This window comes from Egretta garzetta, unplaced genomic scaffold (assembly GCF_000687185.1).
Source record: "Egretta garzetta isolate BGI_Z169 unplaced genomic scaffold, ASM68718v1 scaffold18, whole genome shotgun sequence".
NCBI lineage: Eukaryota > Metazoa > Chordata > Aves > Pelecaniformes > Ardeidae > Egretta > Egretta garzetta.
This window is the reverse complement of record NW_009260616.1, coordinates 2,620,564-2,645,931: the sequence shown is the minus strand read 5'-3', so window position 1 is coordinate 2,645,931 and position 25,368 is coordinate 2,620,564. Positions and strand designations below refer to the sequence as shown.

Here is a 25,368-nt window from a genome sequence, read left to right as displayed (position 1 = left end):
TAAGGAAAGCCTCTGCAGGCTTTTTGATTAGCTGAATTTCCAACAGTTTTAAGTGTTCACCTTCTCTCAGCTTCAATCCCATCTTCTGCTGAGTGAAGTTATACATTCATTTTTCCTTTTTTAAAATGAAATCTTTATCTCACAGATTTTAAATTAAATACATGAATGCATTCAGCATTGAGCAGCAGGATTTGACTTTTTTTTTTTTGAACCAGGGTTTTTATTGGACTAGATAATTTTGTTTGCACAGTTTTGTTTCTTGGTTAATAGACAGGCATTGACAGAAAATGTCTGTGAACAATGTTAAGACAGAAAGCTGTAAGTGTGGTACCAAATACCTGTCAAAGCATCAGGAAAAAAAGTTCTAGAAATTTACTCCTTATCTTCTCCACATCTGCATGCTGTTCTCTGTGGTCGATGTTGGGAACATTTCTTGGTTTTTTCCTGGTTCAAACTCTAAACTTATCAGTGAAGACTTCCAGCCAGGTATACTTACTTATGTTTTCACTTAATTGTTGTGCAAAAAATTACAGACTTGAAAGCCAGAACATTTACATGCTTTTCCTAGATGCTCATTCTTTCTGTATTTCCACATAAGCTGGAAGAAAACATAGCTGAACTGGGCAAGCAACTCTTCTGACTCTTCAGATTTATTTATACTGTGCCACTGAGGCACAAAAATTGAAAATCCAAGTTAACTGGTTATTTGTCAATCTTAAATAATTCTCTGCATCTCCATTTCTGCTTTTTCATCTTTTCTTAAAACTAAAAAAAGCTCTGAAAATGTTGTTAGTTCTATACATAAAATTGCATTCTACGCCAGTTATATGCAACACCCTGGCACCATGATTGCTGTCAGAAATCCTTTCACACATGAACATACCTTTGACCAGCTATATCATGAATCCTAATTTCCAAAGTATTTTTAGTTTTGCTTTTCACAAAAACCTTTGCATATTCAGAAATCAGAGTTCAAACGGGTACAGGAAATATCACTTTAAAGGCCTCTGCCTGGAACAGTTACACAGTGATTGAGCTATATTTAAGCTATACATTAGGGGGGAAGAAAAGAACAATGAAAGGATTTGAGTTAATTTAAAACACTTAATTTAAAGATCAGTATCCTTGTAACAACTTAAAAATTGCTAATTAGAATGTGCTTAAGCTATTTAATGGCCTTTACCTGGCTTCATCTTAAATGGGATTTGACAGTGGAACAGATTTATTGTAACTTCCATTGTTAAGATATATGCTAACTGTATGTCTGGGTTTGAATGCATCAAATTCTATAGTATAAGAGCGTATATTAGTCTCCACGGCACCACTTCTGACGAAATAAAGCACTCTTCTACATGGGAAGTGCAAATCGATCAGTTATGACTGCATTTAGGTTGTTGATTTCTCCAGCAAAAACACTCCCCAATCCTTCAGCGTAAAAAACCTTATGTTAGGCATCCTAAGCCTACACGCTGGCACAGTTCCCACCTCAGGTTAGACGAAGTAATTTTGTCATAACTTCCCTCAAATTGCAATTCTGTATAGTAAGTCTTGTATGGAATTTAACTGAGGAGAGGCACACAAGTAATAAAGAAAATTAAAGACGACGATTTAAAGCCCCTCATTTCTAAACATACAAAACCACAGTCAACATCTGTTCTTAAAAGGACACTTTCTTGAAGTAATAGCTCTTTAGCTTATATATAAAACAGTGCACCTCCATTAACTGAATTTCTGTGGAACCAAGCAAACACCAAACAATGTGGAAGAAGATTCACAAGAAGAAGGGTCAAGTAGCAAGCATTAAATGCTTTTTGTATCTAAATTATGCTCTCATTTTTCAAATGGATCTCCAATGTCACATTTGGTAAACAGCCTAGCTGATAAACCGTGGGAAAGCATGGTACCATAGGCCTGCACTGAACATAATTCTGTGAAAAAAGTTTTCAGGGCTATCTATTAACTACTGTGCTCTGAAATACTAAAGAAAAGTTGTGTGTATTTATACAACTAAAAATAGGTAAAAACATGCCAATGCTTTGCACTGGAAAACAGCTATTTTCTAAGCCTTCCAGGAGTAAAACTTAACATCAGATACTGTGAACCTCAGCTTAGCAATTAACAGCGTCTGAAGACAGCAAGTAACCTTTACCACAATGCTGCATTAGTCTCTTTGGTCTTTTACAGTTTTCAGATATTAAAAAAAAAGAATCCAAAGTAAATACAAATATCTATAATGGATTCTTTAGTATAGAGCAACCACTTGGTTGTAAACATAAGCACTTTTAGGAAGGGCAACTGTTCCAAAAATTCTAAAACATATTTTAAAATAACAGCTAAACCATAAATGCATCCCTACAGATAGTACAAAAAAAAAATTGTTTGTTTTTTTTTTACACTTATATACCTATACCTGTATTTGGAAGAGGTGCCTATCTGGAAAGTTGAGAAGGTTTACAAAAGAGCAAAAAGGGCTGAATGGGGTTGCTGCCTAATGATCAAATCTCAAGTTGCGCCAGGGGAGGTTTAGATTAGACATTAGGAAAAAATTTTTAATTGAAAGGGTTGAATCCCCATCCTTGGAGGTATTTAAAAGACGGGTAAATGAGGTGCTTAGGGGTATGGTTTAGTGGTGGGATGGCAGTGTTAGGTTAATGGTTGGACTTGATGATCTTAAAGATCTTAAAGGTCTTTCCCAACCTAACGATTCTATGATTCTGTGAAACTCTGTAAACATCCAAAGCCATATGCATCGTTCTGCATAAAGAACTTCTGTCTGGACAAATCCGTGACTGGCACAGGACAAATACATGCCTGGGATGTTCTTTTAGGTTCTCTTCATCTGTGTCATATAAAATATTTTTGTTACCTTCTTTTAAACATTTTGAGTTTGATATAAATCCTCTGTGAAGAAACTGGAGAAATAAAAGAGATCGTGGATAAGGCTGGTATTATGGATAAGTAGTATGGTTTTCCTACACGTGTTGAGAATTTTAGCATGGTGCAATGTGGTCATCTGTTTTAGATTTGCCACTTTCTACAATGAACAATGAATCTGAAGGGGGGGGTTAAGATCCAGTTCTTCAGTCATCAATTTATGATGTCAAGAACCATCACGCATGAGCTGCGTTGTCCAAGGCTAAGAGTGTGTATACCACCTTCAGTAATCGCAATTCTGTGCTCTGAATAAGTATACCAATTGTATAAAATTTTGGATGGGAAGTAAAAATCAATATCAACAACAACACCACCAAGAAAAAGGGTGGTAATTTACCACAACCTCTCCATCTCTTGACAACATTCCTAATGCTACTAATGTCTTTTCTCTCAGTAGAAATGGTTTTCTGTATTTTTCTCTCATTTCTGTCTACTAATAACTACTTCCTTACTGCAACCAGAAGTATTAGCATTTCTCTACAAAATCTAAGCCAAGAGAGAAAAACCACTGTCTGCTCAGTTCAAGGCAGGATTTAAATCAAACTCTCCTGCTTGAGTGAGTTCCCTGATCACGACCTGTGGGATGTTTAGAATCGCCTTTCCTTCACTTTGTATCCAGTTCTTAAAAACAAATCAAAGTAAGTGGGAAAATAACACTCTCTAACTTGAGAAATAGAATACCCTTCCAGGCAGTGCGAGATCTGATTTCTAGCCTCTACGTCAACAAGTAATATGGCATCACTGCATGCAAAATGAAGCATTAAGCACATCCTGACACATATATTATACAAGTAATCCACATCCTGAAGTTTAATGCTCCAGACTTTCCCATGACAAATTACTTACTGTGGAGTAACTCTTGGAGGTTGAGGGCAGATTAAGCTAACGCTTGAAGGAACCACGCCAGTGCTCCCTCCTCGGTACTGAACCTCTCACTCTCACGTGGTGGATGCAAAGGCAAGGAGTCAGGGCTCTTCTCTAAAGGCTTACAGGTGAAAATCAGTTCAAGGAAAGTCCTCTAGTGCATTTCCATGCAATCTGCCTTAGACACAGTAGCTAGCAAACATCATGCTTGAGTTTAATGCATATTAAATGTCAAGTGTGGATGCAAATGTGGCACGTAATGGGGCCAACTGACCTCTTGATCCTGAAATCGACTGCATAATTGCACAGTCTTCCCAATACCAATAGCAATGCCCCGACACTCCCCAGACCCTTGCTGTTGTTCTTCCCCACTTCCGGAGGAAGGAGATATAGTTTTAAACCTCCCCTCAGGCAAAGGAGAGAAATATTCTTCCGTGGCCAGAGGGAGTATACAGATCGAGAGGGACTATACCGATCGAGAGGGACTATACCGATCGAGAGGGACTATACCTACCAAGGGGAATGAGATCACCAACACTTACTTTATAAACTAGACTCAAATTTCAGTATTTTTCTTACCAAGCCTCCAAAACAAAATATTTTCTTGTGCTCAAATTGAATATTTTCTTCACTAATGGAACAATCTCTTCCAATTTTTGTTTGGAAATAAAAAAGAAAAATCCTTGGAAAAAATCTGTTTCATCCAAAACAACCTCTCAGCTTTCACCCTTTCCACATTTTTCTGGTTGGCTGCCAGAACAAAACCCCATCATCTGCACAATCTAAGTGCTTAGTCATTTGCAACAACAAAAATGTTAAGAATATAAAACATCCTTGAAAAATTGATGATTTATATTTCCAGTGTCTATGGTAAAACATGACAAGTTCGCCCTTATCCCTTCACCAGCAGCAGCCACGCTGATGTGCTCTTGTTCATTGCAGCTCAGTTCACAGGAAAACAGGCAAAGGAGTGGCAAAACGTAAAGGGTTAAATTCACATCAATATGGGGAACAAAGACAACATATAGACGAGATTTTAGAGAAGTTTTAAGAGCTTACTGTAAAAGTAGGATTGCACTGCTTAGGTGTTGAGGAGGCAAGTAAAACTTTACTCCTTTGGAAATGTCTATCTACTTTCTATCCTCTTTTTCTCTGTTTCCCCATAGGCCTACAATCATCATTCTGCTGCTTCTAAAGCTTCTTTCAGATTCTCTTCTCTCATTTTTGGCTTTGATCACAAGAGAGTCTCTTTCAGGCCGGGCTTGCTCTTAGTGTCAATCATGATCCTTCTGTGTTGGCACATTAATAAACAACAACTGAGTCTGTTTTAGTAGTTCTCAGTGCCATACTAAGCAGACACAAAAATTTAGTTATGCTGTTATTTCAACAGATTACCTCTAGCTCTTGTTGTAGCAAATTTTTATACCAGGCATGCCACAAAGGGAGCTCCTTGTAGCTACCACAGAACTTCAGCGCTGATTTATCTCCTAGAGATCCTATCCATTAAAAAAGAAGGTATAAAAGAAACCTTCAAAATCCAGCTAGCCATTTGATTTCAGTCATGCACAATTTCTATTTTTAAATGCCACATATGAAAAGGATAAAAACAGCATGAGGGTTTGATATTTCACTTACTAAAATAATATATATTCCAGATACCAAATTCATCCTCCTACCCTTCCTTTTCTTTTTCTTCCTCCCTGTAGGAGACTATCCTAGCATCCCCCAAGCTTCTTTTACACTAACTCTATGCTGCAGTCTTATAAAACCCTCCTAAGTTTTCTTTGAATGTGACTGCTGGTTGATTATTGGGAGTCAAACAGATGTTCTAAATTTGTGGTGTCAGCACAGAGACTCGCTTTATTTCAACTCAGCACATGTGAATTTATTTTAGTTATACATTTATCTACACAATTATTTGAATTTATGTATTTTTACTTTGCAATCCATATTGTTCAACACTGACCACTACCTGGATACGAACAGCAATGGTCCTATAGCATGCTCCAATACTTTTCATGAACAGGGAAGAGCAGAAGGCTATAGGATTGCTGGTTAATAGGACAGAGCAGAAAGGTCACAGAGTTGTTACGCCAAAGCCTCCTGTTACCTTCCCCTTACTCGCTGCTATTTCCTTGGAATGTTTGCATGCGCTCGACAGCAATTATCTCCCCTATGAAACTCACAGAGCCAGGCTTACTGTCAAATCCCACACCTCACTGCACATTGGTAACATACTTGTCTTTAAAAACGGAGCGTCAGCTATGTGCAAAATGTCTGGCAACTGCAGTCTCTCCTGCTGTAGGAAGGGTGCAGAATTTGTGAACTTCTATGGTGTTTGTTTATAAGGTGGGCTCAGTAAAGAAGAGTGTTTTTCACTGCTTTGTCCGTAACACAGCATCTGACTGGACTCTTATTTCTGCACAATGTGTGACTCCGATTACATCATTCCGCTCAGTGCAGAACGGGCTGAGGCGGCATATGGAAAGAATCACGAGTACAGATCCCCTCGGCCAAAAATGCACTGCTGGTGGGGAGTGCTCTAGGGGCCACTCAGAGATAAAATGCCAGAAAACACATCTATATCCTCTGTTCTGTGTAAAAGAAGATAATAAGGCTTAAATGTAAGGACAAACTTTCCCTAAGATTCCCCTAGATATCAAATCCCAGGAAAACCAAGTGACTTATTTAACACCAGCTTTTAATTTTTACAGGCAAAACCATTAAAGTCAGGCTACTTTTACTGAAATATTAACGCACTACATTCCCCTGCTCTTGCTAGTCTCCAAAACATTGCCCGTTCCCATATTATTCTGGGTGATTGTTATAGTTAACTATTAGCCATTGCCCCCTTGTTTATTTTAAAAATGTAAACCTACTCCAGGATGTGGCAATTACGGATGCTCTGTTAGGAGCAGCACACCCATCAACATCGGTTGTTATGACAAACAGCTCAAGCTCTGCTAACCAACATGAATGGGAACTCAATTAAGGATGTACTTTATTATGTGATATAAAATGGCTATTATAATTGATGAGAAAAGACAAAAGTGCTTAATTACATGCCCCTTCCATGCATGTCTCAGTTACCAAGAGATTTTCTCATAGTTGTATCCTGAGATATTTAAGCATATTTGGACTATTGAGGATTTTCGCTAATGTAAAGATGAAATTTAAAATTTCAGTCTCCTTAATCTCCTGCCATTCTGGGACAAATAACCGGTGATATTTTAAACTACATTTGTTTTATGCAACTACTGCACACACTACCAAAATACACTTTTGCTTTCTGGTAAGGCTTAAATTTTATTTAATATCATCACAAAAATTAAAGGAAACCCATCTAACTGGATTCTTTTTTTTTTTTTTAAATTCTAGAGCTATTTTAGAGTCAATGCCATGTCAGCAGAAGTCAAAAGAAATCCAAATTATACTGTTGAAAGAATCAAGCTGCCAACAAGGAATCTAGATGATCGCTAGATTTAACTTTCCAACACACATTGATGAATCTGTCAGTGATAAGTAGATATTTTTTTGGCAATTTACATGGCAGTCTAGGCACTTACATTATAGAGGAAGTCTACGGAGACAAAAGTTCCTCTGATTTTCTCATTTTACTGATACCTCTCTGGACAAGCCCTCTTTACTGGTGATGTAAGGAGTTTTGGCAGATGAGTCTCCTAACATTCAAGGCTCCAAAGTTGGGCAATGTCAAAACCGCTCCCTATTTCCACACTCCCGATGAGAACACGTATGCCCTCAAATTATTTAATGAGGGTAACATTTGTAATATATGACCCAGAATGATATTTTTCCCAAATTCCGAGGAAAACTAAACATGCCTAAATAGACAACTTTGTTGGTTTTTTTTTTTCAATTCCATTGCTGTGACATTGCCAGAACGGTTCATGTACAGTCTTACCCAGCACTTTAGATGCCACAACATCTAAATGTCTGCTAGTAGCGCTCAGGCCACAACTCCCCTGTTCGCTGCGTTTGTTCTCTAGTCTTATCCTAAGTGGAGAAATGTGCATAGTAACAAGTTTTCTGGTACTTTTTCATTGAGTTTATTAGGAAAACCAGATTTACATAATCTGTCTGTCCACTCCTTCAGCTTCTGAACCTGCTGACCTATTTGAGCAAAGCCAGACAGAGCAGTACATGCCTCAGAGATGTTATATTCCTACAGTTTCCTGAAAACCACTGTTGGACAAGGGAGAGGGATCTATATTCCTGCCATCCCGATGGAGCTATAGTGTGAACTCCATGTTGACAGCATTCAGCCATAAGTTCTCAGAGGAAAACCAAAAATGGAAACCAGATCCATGTTTCTGTCACAGCATTTCAAAAGCTGGCCAGTTGGAAATTATACAAAGGGCAGCTTACCCCAGCCCTGTTGCCTGTGTTTCTGATATCCTCCTTCTGTACTGCTCCTACAAACAGAATTGCACCCACTTCTTTTGCAAAGCAGAGAATCTTGATTAAACCTTGACTGTTTGCCAAATTACACATCTGCATCAGAAGGGATTGATAGGAAAAGCATAGCTTCTCTTTCACTGAGATAATGCAAGATGCTTCCTTGAGAAAAACAGTAGTTTGGGGGAGGTAAATATCACCAAAGACAAGTGGAAATAGGATATCTGCTCCTTTCTGATTTGCATCTGCTCAGCTGGGACAAAGCAGAGCATTATGGCAAGGGACAGAGGAACCACAACTAATCCAGGGCAGGAATGACAGGACATAAGGAACCAAAATGAGATTATTGAGACAGTGAGTGAGATGTAGGAAACTGAGAAGACAGACACAAATAAGTTCCACTACTCAAAATATTCTTTGCTCCTCTTTCTTACTGCATTAAAACAGATGGCCATGTAACTATGTGTTTACGCTACTCAAAGTTAAGAAAGAGTGCGAACATTGAAACTGGGGAGGAAGATGTTGACTTTGGAGCAGCCCGTAGGTCCTGTTGGAGATGGTTACACGTCCTTGGATTCACCTCTGCACAGCTCTATCCCTCTGCCAGTGTGCCAGAAGAAACACAGAATTACTCTGGAGGCAAGAAAGACTGAAGTTTTGTACTGCTATGCTTCAGTGGAAGATTTTGGAAATAACCACCACCCTGTCGCACCAATACTTTTCTTCCCAACTCTCATGCGTCCTCTCTTCTGTGACTTGCAAGCAACTTAAGCTCACTGTCCCCCTTCTCTCTCCCACCACTTATTTTGTTCTAGTTCCCGTATTTCTCTGGCATTCACCACTTTAATACTTGGTATAAGGGAACCCCAACACTGCCTTTTAAATCACGCCCATCAGGAGAATATGGATCCCAAGGTATGCTAGCTCAAATCCAGCATAATTCCAATGATGAATGCCATTTATAGGACACTATTAGTTGGTCTTAACTCAGAGAAGGTACAGAATAGTAGTTTGAGCAATGAATACTGCTTGAACAGCTAATGCTGCTTCCTGTGCTGACTTGAAACCTGACTCAGACTTCTGCTGAGCTTGCTGCCACCAGGGAGCTGTGGGACAGCAGCTACAACGGAGGGGAGCGGTGCCCCGTCGCAGCTCCAGCTCGCTGTCCTGGGCAGAAGTCCCTGTCCTGGCAAAACCCACGTTTCCATCCTCTGACCTCCTCACAGTGGCAGCAATCCCGGGCCACAGTCTGCAAGGTGCACTGAGTGGCAACTGCTGCAGGGGGGTAGGGGAAATGCATCTGCCTAAGGAAAAAGGGGAAATAAATTGCTGGTGGGTATGAGAAGGGAAGATGAGGAGAAGGAGAGAGACCTTGAGGTCCCAATTGCTAGTCTCACTCATACAGTGAGAACATTAACTTCAGTGCCCATAGCAAGAGTGTGGCACAGTGAGGACAGAGTAACTTGTGGATGACAACTCATATCCAGGTGAAGTTAATTCAGGAGGTGGTCATCAAAACGCCAGTTACTCAGGCAGTTCCAGTAAAGCAATCGGACAGACAACTCTCTTTATCATGTCCTAGCATGTCTTAAGGAGAGGCCCAAGAACCGTACAGCCAACTAGAGCTGCAAGTCTGAACTGAAGTTCAGACAGATGTTAGAGCAGACCGCAGAAACTTGAGAGTGTCATTTTTACCTACACATAATTACACCTTTTTCATAGGTCCCCCTTTCCTAAATTCTTCCCAAGGAAGAATTACCCAAAAGATATGTATGAGACTGGGAAAAAAAGAGATTAAAAAATAACACCTTTAGCACTTCTCGCCACAAATCAGATATGAAACCCTGCCTTCTGATTGGGACTGGTCTTGGATTTTTTTTTTTTTTAACTTTACAGCAATTAGGATGGTACACAAAGGGTCATGCTCCTTCTTTCAGCATTAATTTGCAACAGGATAAGTCCAGTGAAGGTGAAAAGCTGCGTGTCACTGCTGGTCCAGATGAAGGTAAATGCATTCAGCAGGTTAGTCACTGTTAAACTGAGTGTTAGAACAACTGAAATAAATTAAGCAATTCACTCATCCACTCATTCCTCTGACTGCAAACAGTTTATACAGTAAGAACAACTTAAAAAAAATAAAGACAAAAATCTACCAACTAGGCTGAGCCGCCATCCTCTCCATGTAATCCATGGCCATGCTGATGGCCTCGATGTTTTCAGGGTAGAGCACACAGAACATCGCCAGGGCCCCAAGGTTGTTGCCATAAATTTCATTCCACCGAGCGCTGAACTCCTTCGGGTCCCAGGGAGGAAGGTACTCCAGGGGATTCGACAGCATCGTTTGCACTGCCTCGACCAGACGAGCTGCAATGTGCTGGTGCGTGGTGGTGGCCTGGAGACGCAGAGCCTCTACGTCCCCTTTGGAGAAGTAGAGCATGGGGTAGCTGTCATAGTTGGCATTGACAAAGGGAACCATCGCGTCCGGGTCCTCCCTGGCGCCGTAGGCAAAGGCGAAGCAAACTGCGTGTATGAAAAACACACTTGGGGCTCCCCGTGTGTGAGTCCTCATTGTGGCATCAGATCTCCAAGTCTCAATGGCAGCCAAACCATCTTTGAAATATCCTATGGCAGACAGACATGAAAGAGAGAGTTAGAAAATGAATCCCTCAGAGACTATAATTCAGGATGCTCTCTAGGAATTACGATTCCATCCAGACTTGAAGAACCCCACGTATTGTCCAGCTGGCTTTCAAATCACTTCTATATGAACACTTCAGACAAAACACCTACTGAGCAATTCAGCCTAAAGAAAAACCTCTGAAGAAAGCCCCTTCCCTCCCACATCTTTCCCTCTGGTAGCTGATAGGAGGCAACAGCTGACGCTGACCGCTCTGGTACTCGAGATTTCAAGTAATTGCAAGGGTGCCTAATGCGAGGCAGCGCTGACTGTACTGCAAGCAGGGAAGGGCGGGAGGGGAGGAGGAAGGGGGAGAGCCGGAGAACTTGTGCTGGCAGCAGCCAAGCCTGCGTGCTGCCTTGGCTGATGTTAGCAGCTGGAGAGGGAAGGATGAGGAATGCTGGAAGCTTGCGCCGGGGTCATTTTATACCGCGCTTGAGGCCTCCGGTTCTGACACGTCCTCCTTTTCAAAAAAAACCAAAACCCAACAAAACCAAACCACCAAAAAACCTCAAAAAAAACCCAAGTCAGAAAGAAAAAAAGAGAAGGAGAAAGCAGCAGAGCCTTAGAAAAACAGCTGAAATACCTTGCCTTCGGGACATATAGGATTTTTGCATTACTATTATTTCTTTATTATTATTATTATTTTTCGAAGGGGTTCTCCATTTTGCATGTAGAGATTTACTGCCAGCTACCAAGAAGGCTGAACGTTGAATTAAAGCGCATATTTTCCTACATACATGACTTCTCAAAACGTGCTCAAACGGCAAATCTATGCAGAGGTTAAATGCAAGTATTTAAACATACTAAGTTACTTTGCAAAAATTACCAATTATCTAGCCTGAAGTCTCAGATAAAACATGGCCAGGATCCCCCTGGGGAAAGCCAGCAAATTCCTAGAATTCTTCTGAGGGGAAAGGTTACAGAAAGCAGACCCAAGAGAGGCAGTTTTATGTAAATAATGAACAGTAGTTTTCAATTATTAAAAGGAGAAATAGACAGAAGGAAAGAAAACCTAAACACAAATATGAAATGTTTTTTTCCATGGAAAACCTGTTTCATAGGATTCAGTCATAAAACTCGTAAGAAGCTGAAGCACAAAGCAACCTTTTATTTCTCCCCACAGCTCCCTACCTATAGATGCCAAAATTTTCTAACAGAAACTTAGGCTGCTAAAACCTTATTTAGTGACCCACATCCTGATTCAACAATGTCATTAATACGTATGTAGAAAATGAGACAACCTTGATAGACTGGGTCCCTCTGTGACTACTGGGTACACAGACCCTCTAGGTGCTTGCGTTCAGCTCCTCAAATCAATTTGGGAGCAAGAGCATCTTTGGCCAAGAAGTACATCTTTTCTTGTGCATTCCCGCCTAGGGTAAAAATAATATTGCACCCTGTAACTGCCTACCTTTATATATTACAGTGTGTAGCATAATTGCTTTAACAGAGTGTAACAGAAGCTGACATTTTCATAGTATTTTAATGCATTTTGCAAGTAAGCTTTTCCCTTTTTTTGATGTACACCAATCATTACAGGACACATTACACTGATCACAGGGTGGTGTATTTGGTGATACTTTTACTATATCTACAGTCTCTCACCACATACGCACATGCAAAGAAACATGCACCATAGTTTATCCAAACATACTCAAGTCTACTCATATTCTCATCTATAAATAAGGAAACCATACGACAGCATATTTTGAAAGGAAGGAGGTAAAAACCAGCCAAACCAGTACATTACGTTTGAAATACGATGTCATTTTTCTAACTGTTGAAAAGAACTTCTTTTTCATAACTAAAAAAACCTACCCCATAGGTTTTTTTTAAGCCTCTATGGTCTTTTAGAACTGGGGGCAGAGGAAAGAACCTAAAAAAGAAATCTGAAAAAAAAGCAAAAAATGCCTGTACTTTTTTCTGTGTTTACCATACACTGAAAGAAGTTTCCTGGCTCACGCAATCAGAAAAAAATCCCAGTGAGGACTTCATGCATTCTTTTCCTTGCTTTGATTCCTGTAAGTACTTCTGTACATCAGTGAGATTTAAGCACATGCATAAATTTAGGGATGGTTTTAAGAGTTCCCTAAATCAGGGTCTTTCTGACCAGATATTAGAGAATATACAGTAAGGTTTCCCAGAACTCCTTCTTTGTAAATCAGGACACACATTTCCAGCATTTCGCCATCATCAGCACCTCCAGTGTTGTCCGAAATTCATAGTCCGTATTTTAAAAATTCAGTAACCCCCATAATTTTCTTCCCTCATGCATGTGTGCATTTAATAGAGAAGATAACCCCCTTTTTTTTTCCCTTGTACATGAGAAGCAACCACCATGCCAAGTTGTTTAGACTAACAACTTGCTATATGCTGAGTCAAGATGTGGAAGAAAGTCAGTAGGCAGTGACAAAAGCAGGACAACAAGGTCATTCTTATTTATTCTTGGTTAAATCACGCTGATGCCCTGCCTATGATACAAAGACGATAACCCACGGTAGCCACGATTTGGTAAGGCCAGCAAACCCTGTCCCATAAATTTGCAGGGCTCAACCTCGTGTGACTGGTAGATGGGAATGCATTTAGAAAGGAGTCCTCCTTCCCTTCCGTGCAAACCTCTGTGGAGACACCAGCCACAACCACGTGGAGAGAATTGCCCATGTGAGGCCCTGGGATGGCAGGACCAGCAAAAGCAATAATGAAAACAATCACAAAGCTCCAAATAGAATAAATATGTGGAACTGCGATAAAATCTATCACCCAAATAGTGAGGAAATCTCTGGATGGGCGTATTGGTTGACAGCCAGCTGAATATGAGCCAGCAGTGTGCCCAGGTGGCCAAGAGGGCCAATGGCATCCTGGCCTGTATCAGGAATAGTGTGGCCAGCAGGAGTAGGGAAGTGATCGTGCCCCTGTACTCGGTGCTGGTGAGGCCACACTTCGCATACTGGGTTCAGGTTTGGGCCCCTCACTACAGGAAAGATGTTGCATTGCTGGAGCATGTCCAGAGGAGAGCCACAAAGCTGGTGAGGGGTCTGGAGCACAAGTCTGATGAGGAATGGCTGAGGGAACTGGGATTGTTTGGCCTGGAGAAGAGGAGGCTGAGGGGAGACCTTATCACCCTCTACAACTACCTGAAAGGAGGCTGTACTGAGGTGGGTGTTGGTCTCTTCTCCCAAGTAATGGGTGACAGGACGAGGGGAAATGTCCTCAAGTTGCACCAGGGCAGGTTTAGGTTAGACATTAGGAAAAATTTTTTCACTGAAGGGGTTGTCAAGCATTGGAATGGGCTGCCCAGGGAAGTGGTCGCGTCCCTGTCCCTGGAGGTATTTAAAAGACGGGTAGATGAGGTGCTTGGGGACATGGTTTAGTGGTGGGATGGCAGGGTTAGGTTAACGGTTGGACTTGATGATCTTAAAGGTCTTTTCCAACCTAAACGATTCTATGATTCTACGAAATACAAACTGGATGCTTCTGGATACAGCCATGACAAACCACCCCCGCAGGGATTTCAAAGGCAGAACTGCCTTCAGCCATGCACACCATCAAGCACTTCACTGACTAGGACCAGACCTGGTCACACGCTTCATTGCCTTACTGACTCACCCAGGTAACTCCACAGGGCTAACGGGCTTGATTGCCGTTCCTCAGCTCAACAGCTGCTTAGGAACTACACTGCTCGACAAGATATAGAGAAAACCACTTCAAAAATTATCAGGTGGTTGCAAAAGAACCAAAGCACCTTCAGCAGAAGAACGTGACCAAAACCAGTAACATTTAGGGACTAATCAGAATTCATTACAATGGTATAAAGGTACCTGGTGGGGGGGAACCCACCAAGCCAAAAACACTGAAGCAGAATCCATGTGCAACTGTGTTGAACTCTATACTATGAGGTTTCCTCAGTTAACTTACTTGCATCCTGAAGACTAAAGAAACAGCACTGTTCAAAGACACACATGTACCCTGATTATCTGCATAGCTTAGGTGAAGCCAGACATGTATAGAAAACTGGCCACATAAACTCCAGCTTACCCATTGTGGGTGAGCCGGCCACAAGTTTGTTCGATACACAGGGCTTGAAAGAATAGGAGCTTGGGCCTTCCGATCGCTTAAATTGCACTCACAATACCATTTTTTTAAAGGTAAAAGAATTTCTTATTCTCGTATTACACTACATCATTACCAGCCACATCTTCCAAGAAAAACTTTACTAAGCAACTCAACATTTTCTGAAAATGAAGGGATTTTATTCAGTTTGGAAACCATGACCTGATAAGGTATTAAAAGTTAAAAGGAGAGTGAAGGATGCTTGCCCATGGAAGAAAATGCTAATATGCAATGCACTTTGAAAAGATTGTCACTTAGCCCTAGGTTGAAAGACTGTTTGATTTCTGCTCCATTGCCAGCAGAAACAACCAGTAAAGCACATCAATTATTCTAGAAAAAACAGACTAAATCTTAAGTATTTCAGTTCTCTCCATCTGCTTCAATGAGTAGATGTCCAACTGCAGTAAAAAAAATATTGCAAAACCGTTGCCAGTAACTGAACTGGACATTGGTTTATACAAATAAGTTCACCAAATAAACTTGGTTTGATACACTAAAGGAGAAGAGAGGCCCTGCCACCTGTGCACATAAAGGCTGTGGCAGCAGCTGAGTGGGAGAGGGGGCAGCGGACAGGGGGGTAAGGAAAGGACAGCACTGTTAAGGCCATCAGCTGGCACAGCTGTCCTTGAAGCAATCTGACCTGCTGGTGGATCATTACAAAGATAAAAACACGTAAAGAATCATTGCTTTCTGCAGTACTGGTTCTGATGAACCACTACGGTTTGTTGATGTTTTTTTTTCCAGGACAACGCTTGTATCACTTCTTAAAAAGCAGAAATCATAGGTGTCCCTGCTAGCATCTCCAACACTAGCCCACGACTCACCTCCAACATGGGCATCTCATCAACATTTACAGCCAGAAAAGGTGGGATTTCTGGTGACTAAAACTTCCATGAACTGGAGGCATCACAACACCACAGATTACTCAGGTTTCTGAATGAAAAAGCTTCCCAGAGCCCAGGGCTGGGACATGAACAAGTCGGACCTGCCCGCTCAGTCACACCAGGAGTGACTGTCACAGCGCACAGCTCTTGCCTACACTCACTGAGGTCATGGGCCCTCAGCCACCTCACTGCATCACCCATTGAGGTCATAGGCCTTCCTCCAATTTACTACATGACCCATTGAAGTCATTGGCCTTTTTCTACCTCATTGAGTACCATGGGGAAGGCTCACACTCAGACAGGAAGAGGTGTCTCCAGCCAAAAGAAGGGGGATGGAGTTACACCTTTGGTGAGAGCTGGGTTTCCCATTTCCATGCTGTCTTCCCCTTCTAGATTGCTCAGGAGATGCTGCAGGCAAACTCCTGGCATCTCTGCTGTGGGTATGCTGGCTCTCCTCTGAACCCCCCTGCAAAGTGCCAGAGAAGGTAAGAGAAGCCCTGGCACTCAGCTTGAGTAATCAACCTCTATGCCTGTAAGAAAAAAAGATGTATTTTAACTAGTTTAAAACTCAAAATTACCATTTAAATACTTATCTCCATGGATTTTAAAACTTTTTGCCTTCTTTTGGGCAGGTCCTACTTTCCACTGTCCTGGTTTCGGCTGGGGCAGAGGTAATTTTCTTCCTAGTAGCTGGCATAGTGCTGTGTTTTGGATTTAGTACTAGAAGAATGTTGATAACACACTGATGTTTTAGTTGTTGCTGTGTAGCGCTTGGACTGGCCAGGGACTTCTCAGCTCTCAGCTCTGCCAGGTGCATGGGAAGCTGGGAGGGGGCATGGCCAGGACAGCTGACCCCAACTGGCCAAAGGGCTATTCCAGACCATATGACGTCCTGCTCAGTATATAAACTGGGGGAAGAAGAAGGAAGGGAGGGACATTTGGAGTGATGGCATTTGTCTTCCCAAGTCGCCGTTAGGCGTGATGGAGCCCTGCTTTCCTGGGGATGGCTGAGCACCTGCCTGCCCATGGGAAGCAGTGAATAAATTCCTTGCTTTGCTTTGCTTGTGCATGCGGCTTTTGCTTTCCCTATTAACCTGTCTTTATCTCAACCCACAAGTTTTCTCACTTTTACTCTTCTGATTCCCTCCCCCATCCCACTGCGGGGGGAGTGAGCGAGCGGCTGCGTGGTGCTTAGCTGCCAGCCAGGGTTAGACCACGACATCCACAAAGGCTACAGTTCTCATTATTGCTACCTGAATTACTGCCACAAGTGCCTGGGTAAGAATTGCGTTCAAATATTTAATGGAAAATCTGTTCCACCATACTGACAAAAAGCAAATCTTCATGTTCAGCCTGCAAACTTTTACCTTAGAGAATGACCTCTGAATCAGCAAGGATTTATCTTTCATAGTTTTTTGCATCACTTCTTGATAAATTACTGACAGCAAACTTTTTCTACGAAATTTTTTGTAATGCTTGTAACTGTAATGCTCAATTTCATGTTGAACAACAGCATCACTATACTTTTGTCACAACTTAAATTACGTAAGATCACCTTGTTGAGCCATTCAAAAGTACTAGAACTAAAACTAAAGTAAGCAATTTTAGCACCCAATGCTAAAGCAGGTAAGAGAGTAATAGATATTTTAACAACAGATGGTCAACCACCAGCAACAGCTGCAGCCATACCAATACCGCGAAACTAATAGGTAATGTTGCAATGAGACGTACGTGGTATCTTGTCCCATCACATGGAGGTGGGCGTGCATCTTTTTGCACTGCTGCTGACAGCTGCCAAAATATAAGTGCTTGCCACAAGGAGTGCTAGGTTAGAGAAAGGTGAGTTAGGTGGAGAAAAGCAAATTTCTGTAGGAACTCTTTTTTTGGTATTTTGTCCAAATACCTGGAATTAGTAACAAATTCTTTCACACACATTACAATTGATTTTGTTGCTAACAAGAGGAGCAGCATCTATAAAACGGAATTAATCAGTTGGAAATGGTAGTGTTTTAAAATCACGATGTTTATATCAACAGGAGAGCTATTTTGTCCAGCACTGTCAGTTTTAGCAGACATATTTAAAAATGGGAGAGCAATGAACTCTTCTAACTGAGTCCAACGACAGTGAAGTACTAAAAAAATGCAGGCTAAGCCCATGAAAACAGAGAACTGAAAGGTCAATAGAACCCAATTCCAATATATATTGCATTTGGTTCCTACTGACTCACAGAAAGATATCTGATACAGCAGATGGAGTAGGACCAGGAAAACGATAAATTTGTCCCTGTACTGTAACATCACAGTAACTCTACTGACCAGAGTCCCAAGCTGTGTAGTTCCCACATCAGCAATAGTACTGCTGCGTCCCAATCAAAGCTGCGGGGCCGGGCACCGGTGCAGGAAAATCCCATGTGGCAAGAGAAGAGCAATCTGGAGTCCTTCCTCCACTCGCCTTTTGGTCAGTGATATAAAACCAGTGACCACCTGTCTCTCCAATAAGCATGCTGGAAAGGTGTAAAAGTCACTGCTTACAACTTGAAAAGTAACTATTACGACCTTAACCACCAGGGGACATTACTTCATTTCTTCCTCTGTTTTTTTCACTATGAGAAATACGCTACATCACAATTATATAATGTCAAAGGTATTTAAAAGCTTAGATACTGAAATCCCAAATATAATTCAGAATCAAATCTACAATAACTAAAAGTATAGCTCAGGTACCCAGCTGTTAGTGTTGCACTTGTTCTGAAGGGATCTGAAACACCATGAAAGCAGCTTTGTACCAACTTATATGTCTGAATAACAGCTGTGCTATGAAAATCATAATGGCAACCAGAAACAACCAGTTCCTATAGGAATTATCATGACATCATGTCAGCAGTCAAGATTTAAACTCGTGTCTGTCCTTTGATCTATGCAGAAAATTCAATGGATCTATTTAGAGCAGTACACAGCCCTGTGAGACCATCATTCTGGGAGGACGGAGGGTTGCATTCATCCTCCACCATGCTACAGATAGGAGAGAAACTGCAAAGGTTTTTTATAAATTTACAGTAGGATGTGTAAGGCATCTGCAATGGAAGCTTCATCTGTTTATTCCTTTCATTTAAAAGCTTATTTGTCTATTTTACCACTGTATATATAAATTAACATGCATACACTGAATGCATAAGCTTCCCTGTGCCTCAAGCAAAACCAAGATTTTAATTGTCTGCATGCCCCAACCACGATCTGGGAATTCAAAAATTTCTTCTATTTTATAATTTATCCTACCATATACATGCTTTCTCAATGATTTTTTGGTTGCACTAATGTTACCTTCCTAACCCTTACTGGGATCTTTTACTCTATACAGTGAAGCATGGAATAAGAAAGTCATTTTGATATCCAGAATCCTGAAGGCAGTAATTCCCAACCAGTACAGACATGTCTGTTAAGGCATCCACATCCAGTGAATGAAAGCTCAGTCACTTTTACCATCAAAGGCATAAAACCATAATCTAACACAGAAAGATTTCCTTTAGAGCACCAGCATTTTAGCCTCAGCTGAAGTACTTTTAAAAGGCCATTTTGATAACTGAAAGTGTAGTTATTTTTTGCAGAAATGTTTTCACAGACCCTAACGCTAATGGAAGACAGTTTGAGCATTTTCATAGAGGCCAAAAGAACGTATTAATTACATTTGTCCACCCATTGTGTCCCTGCAATTAGCACTGGTGAGGCCGCACCTCCAACACTGGGTTCGGTTCCGGGCCCGTCACTACAAGAAGGACATTGAGGTGCCGGAGCGTGTCCATAGAAGGGCAATGAAGCTGGTGAGGGGTCTGGAGCACACGTCTGATGAGGAGCGGCTGAGGGAACTGGGGCTGTTCAGCCTGGAGAAGAGGAGGCTGAGGGGAGACCTTATCGCCCTCTCCAACTCTCTGAAAGGAGGCTGTAGCCAGGTGGGGGTTGGTCTCCCAAGCAACAAGCGATAGGATGAGAGGAAATGACCTCAAGTTGCGCCAAGGGAGGTTTAGATTGGATATTTGGAAAAATTTCTTCACCAGAGCTGCCGAGCACTGGAACAGGCTGCCCAGGGAAGTGGTCAAGTCCCCATCCCTGGAGGTATTTAAAAGCTGGGCAGGCGAGGTGCTTAGGGCCATGGTTTAGTGGTGGGATGGCAGGGTTAGGTTAACAGTTGGACTTGATGACCTTAAAGGTCTTTTCCAACCTAAATGATTTCATGATTAATGTCCCAGTAGTCAATCAAACCACTCATCCATCTATTATATTGTTACAGCTTGTAGGGCACCTTTGGGGCCTAGGGCTGCGATAGTAACAGACGTTGCAGAAACACAGAAAAAAAGTGCCTGTAACAATTTTGTGGTGACACCGTACTAATTTGCCAGCTGCTAAGAAGTAACACACCTTCCCAGCCCACAGTGCCCCCATTCAGGGGGTCTGTAAGGGTGTGAACCCTTCGGTGTGGGGTATCAGAAATCACGCTTAGGGTTTCATCTGACAGCAACCTACAGCCCAAAAGCTCAACTGGGCCTCAGAAGAGGAATTGACCAACGGAAGGGATTATTTGAGGTAAGCAAGAGCGTGGTCTCTGCGTGGACTGAGTGGTGCAACCACGGTGCGCAGGAAGAGCCGGAAAACTTTCAGAGGGTGATTGCAATGCCCAGGAGGTGCAAATAAAGGACAGAAGAGAACAATCATACAGGCAAAAAGGGAAAGCCAGTTTTACTGCTGTCAAAACAGGACTCGTCCTTGTGCCTAATCCAGCCCACTCAGACTGCTACATGCCATGCAGCTTCCCTCATTTTTTTAGGAGGCCGATTACAGCACCAGCAAATTCTGATACCGAGACTCGCATATCCGTTTCCGACTTTCAATTTCTATCCTCTTTCCCAACAAATGCTTCTTTGTTAGCCTTGGCCTTTAATCTTTTCCAAGTACTTGTAAATGTTTTAAGTCCCGTGGCTTGTTGTCCCCTGGCTCTATTATGTATAATTAACAGTTTTAATCTCTCCTGCTTATTGTTTTTATTGTCCTTCACTCCGTTGACTCCATGACTGGCAATTCATTGGAAACAAATGAAGTGTTTCCGCTGGAGTTTTAAAAAACCAGTTCTCACTCACTGTGTATCTATATCCATCTACAGACTGCAGTAGCTGAAGGTATCGCATAAATATTTTTATTTGTAAAGCATTTCCACAGGACATCATAATAGACAGGAATTCTAAAATGCGTCACATCCTTCAGTTGCTATGGGATCAAAATGCATTTTAACTGTGTTTCCATATCCTGTTTATGACTTAGTCTTGCATACAAAATAATAAACAAAATTTTAATATAGTTTATTTTAAAGTATTGTGACAGCATGTAGGAGCACCAGCAAAGGCACCTATGCTAGCCAATTTATGAACCTGAAAAGACTGAAATCTAAGCAATTTAAATCAACACTTGCTTCTATATTATCTACATATGATCTTCTGATGTGTGTACGCAGACCCCAAGTGTGTATTCACGTAGAACTACGCTTTTATTTGCTACAGCATAAATGCCTCTGTGTTTGTAGACCCAAATTGCACCACTCTACCTGGCAGTCACTTCTCACTGCAGATCAATATGCTGTTCACTATTATTGGTACAATTCTGTTGTTACCTCTGCTGCTTTCATCTGATGTGTCATTATCTACGTTTTCTATATATCTCTAGATGTAGCATATAGTTTATCTATCTATCTATCTATCTACCCATCTATCCATCCATAGATGTAATACATATGTACCCAGATGCAGCTGATTTTTTTCAAGGTACAAACTTGGAGAAACAATAAAATATATTGTCCTGTAGTGCCTCTGGGGTTGTTACTGTCTTCACTGCTGCCCAGCATACCCCTGATAAAAAAGTGACAATTAATTTTCATGGACAGAAGCCTCAAATGCAGATGGAGTTAAAAGGCTACATTATTCCTGCAAAACTTAGCTACTCATAATTGGCATGACCAATTTGGGTGAGTAGGCATCAACACAGCCATTACATTACAGGTTTATTATGAAATTTAGAATTGTATAATCTCATTTCTGACCTTGAGTTGTGCAGGCACCGCTCTCAAGAGCAGAACTGAAACCTGACAGATCATTTCGCAAAAAAATGTGATGCACCTTACTTGAAAGGATCTTATTAAAAAGCTTTAAAACGTCATGACATCCACAGAAATGCTTTCAAACAACTGTTGAAAATACTTTAACAACTCTAGGCAGCCATTTGACTAGAAGACTTAAGAGGATATACCAGGTTTATATCAAACATTCAGCATATTTACTACTTCTGATAAAAAAAACCCAAAAAACCCCCAAGAACATATACCAGGACAACTGTGGTGGAAGAACTCTTAGGTTAAAAGTATGTTTTTCTGGTACTGAAATACAATATCTGGCGGAGTCATGACCAAGGACCCTACAATCCATTGCCTGCTCCAAATAATGCTATTGCCAATTCCTACTGTCTAATCCGTAAGTCTAAGCGAGGAGGGAAAAAGAAAGAAAGACCAAACAAAGGTAATAACGTACATAATGGCTGCATTGTGCCTGGGCTTTAACACCTGACCGCGTCCCAAGAGCGGATGAAAGCGTGATGTCAGCACCTTACGTGAGAAACTATTTCCAGCACTCTGTCCTTCAGGCGATTCCCAAAATGACCAGACCCCTCTGGTCAGCTCTCTGTTACCAACATTTCTGCTAAACTTCTACTGACAAAGCATTCATGAGAAAGGTCGCAGGTTACATCAGCTAAATTTCCTTTTTCCTAGCAGGCTTTTAATTCCCTCCTCCACTCTGTTCCCATCCCAAGCAGATAAGAGAGTCTGGCCAAATGTGGCCCACAAGAGTTTGGGGTTTTTGCTAATGTGGCTCTTTCGCACCTCAACCACTGTTAGCTGGGCTAACAGACATGGCTACAAAGCTTACCCCCTGAAGCAGAAAAGTAGCTCAAAGGAAGGGCTTTCCACCAAATATTGAGCCTATTTATAACAAATACGTGGCTACCGTCTTGAACACAAACTGGCACCATGGTTTAACAGCTTTAGGGGGCTACACTACGGTAACCAAGCTCTTTCACCTAACCCAGGACACACTTGCTGCAGAGATACCATGTTTGCCCATTAAATACAACTTGCTAAGCAAAAATCATATTCTCTCTCTCCAGACACTTGGATTACCAAGTCTAAACCAGGAAACAATGGTGATGGAAAGCTGTTTCTTTCTTTATTTTTTTCATTCCTTCAGAAGAAAACCAAGGGAAACAGGCTTTATTTCTTGCAAAACGTCCAGGAACAATAGCAGTAGTAACTAAGTTTCTTTCTGCTGGTTGCTAGAGTATGTTGTGGGTGCCAGATGTGCAAGTTTCCACACACACAAGGCTAGGAATGTGACTCAGTTTTAGCTAAAGGCGATCACTTCTGAGAGAAGGGACACTTCAGTTTTACAGACTCATTTACAGCCTCAGTTAGCCCCAGTTCTCACTGCTCAGGCTGCTGAGTACTGATGGATGCGACCACTTCTCCACCAGCATACAGACTCACTACCTTCGTTCACAACCCAACAGCTGCCTGGTGATGGGAATGGCTTTCTACCACCAGTGATCCAGGCTTTATTTGAATTCGGTTTTGAAAAAGCTTACGTGCTTGCTGTCATTGTACTTGAGGAAAAGAAATGGTACGCGCAGACCTGAGTGCAGTGTGCCTAAAGGCACGAGCCTTTAGAAAGTACCAAAACACCGAGATGTGACTCTAAAACTATCTCTCAGCTACTCCTTTTTACTTAGAACCCCATGCAACCCATGAAAATCACATCATAACATTCAGCCAGGTAATTAAACACATTTTCCTCTCCATTGCGGTGCAGACATTTACTAAGAATCTCGTGAGAATTACGAGTATACGCTGTAATAAATACTGAGCTCGCTTGGGCAATGTAGATCTATCAACTATTACCACAGGTGATCAATTTCTTCCGTTCACGTATTTCTTCCTTTGCAACCCATATTCTCCATGGCCAAGAGACTGTATATGCATATGCAGTGGAAAACCAGCACCAAGTGTCTTCTGAGGTCAGTCTCCAGAGTAGAGGATACAGACACGTTTCTAAACCATTTTCATCTCTTGCTCTTGTATTAAATAACAGCGCTCAGGGTTTTTTTTGTGGCAATTCAAAATTATGCAAAGTATGCCAATGCTTCAAAAGAAAACAACAAAAGCTCATATTTTGAATAACAAGAAAAGAAAATGACATTTTTGTAAAGTACAAATATTTCTGTCCCAGTAAAGTACACTGTGATTAGCATATTTTGATTTCGCATCCTCGTGAAGTTTACAGATTAGTCAAGAAGGTCCCAGTCCAGAACTGCTACTTTGTTGACTTCCGCTAAAATTTTAGCTAATTTAGGTCACTGAAGAAACACATATAACCAATGTCACACAGTAAAAGAACTCATAGTTGAAATAATATTTAGCGCTTCTGTAGAAAAATGCACTCAAGGATCTCCAAGTAGTTATGAAACAAATTCATTAATTAAACTTCTCAACACCCCTATGAAACAAGCGAGCACATTTATCTGTTTTATGAGGAAGGAAACAGAGCCATGAAGAGGTGGAGTGACTCGCCCGAGGCTACCCAGCAAGAGTCTTTCAGAGTAATAAACAGCATCTGAATTATTGATTCCCACTGCCACCCTTCAGCCAAACTGTTCCTTTTTTGAAATACTGCACTGAGTTATAATAATTGCTGGCATGATAAACATAATGTGGCAATATTTAGTCGAGATTTTCTTTGTCTCTCTTCAGACCGTATTAAAACTTTTTAGTGTTATTTAAATTGATCTTCTCAGGGTGACCAAACCCCTCCAACTAGTTGAGCAATATTTCCTGTATTTCATTCACAACTGTATTTCTTACAGTGCTGCTGCTTATGTCCAAAAATGAAGCTGCTCCAGCTCAAAAATGCAGGAAAACGTCACAGCTTTGTATCGCTTCAAGAGGGAATGACAGAACAGGAGAGGGAATGGCTACCACTTCCATTCATACCAAACCCAATTTCAAGGGTTGGCACGCGGGGCATGAAGTGATGATGCATCGCTTCCGTACACTGCCTGTACGGAACTGCAACGGGAATTGCAACCTGACATCCTGGGGCTGAGGAGACCGAGTTATTCAGTGTGGTCCCAGGGCACTTACAACTCCTCCAACCCAAAAACCAACCAACCAACCAAAAAAAAAAAAGTGGCAGGAAGTTGCACCGGCCAAATCGCTCTTTTCCTGTCCCTCGGCTTCCCCAGGTGCAAGGCAAGGATGCTGCCGCTTACCTTTCACGCACGCATGTTTGGCAGGCTTAACTCGCTAGCACTACAGGCTCGGCGGCTCCGGCGGCGCTGGGGAAGAGCAGAAGGCTGTTACGGGGGCGGGGGGGGCCGGAGGCACGGCTTTAACCG

At 41.6% G+C, this 25,368-nt stretch overlaps 1 protein-coding gene across 4 annotated transcripts in view; it reads right to left on the bottom strand.

Annotated features, from left to right (window-relative positions):
- DSE (dermatan sulfate epimerase) overlaps positions 1-25,322 on the bottom strand; it is a 37,692-nt gene extending 12,370 nt beyond the window's left edge. For 3 of the 4 annotated variants that reach the window (XM_009645217.2, XM_035900712.1, XM_035900714.1), the window contains exons 1-2: positions 25,243-25,322; positions 10,368-10,836 (exon numbers count right to left, since the gene is read on the bottom strand). In XM_009645217.2, coding sequence (XP_009643512.1) covers positions 10,368-10,783 — 416 coding nt within the window. In that variant the 5' untranslated portion in view covers positions 10,784-10,836; positions 25,243-25,322. Of the gene's footprint in view, positions 1-10,367; positions 10,837-25,242 lie in introns of those variants that run through there. The other variant, XM_035900713.1, reaches the window with a different exon arrangement.
- Positions 25,323-25,368: the final 46 nt, after the last annotated feature.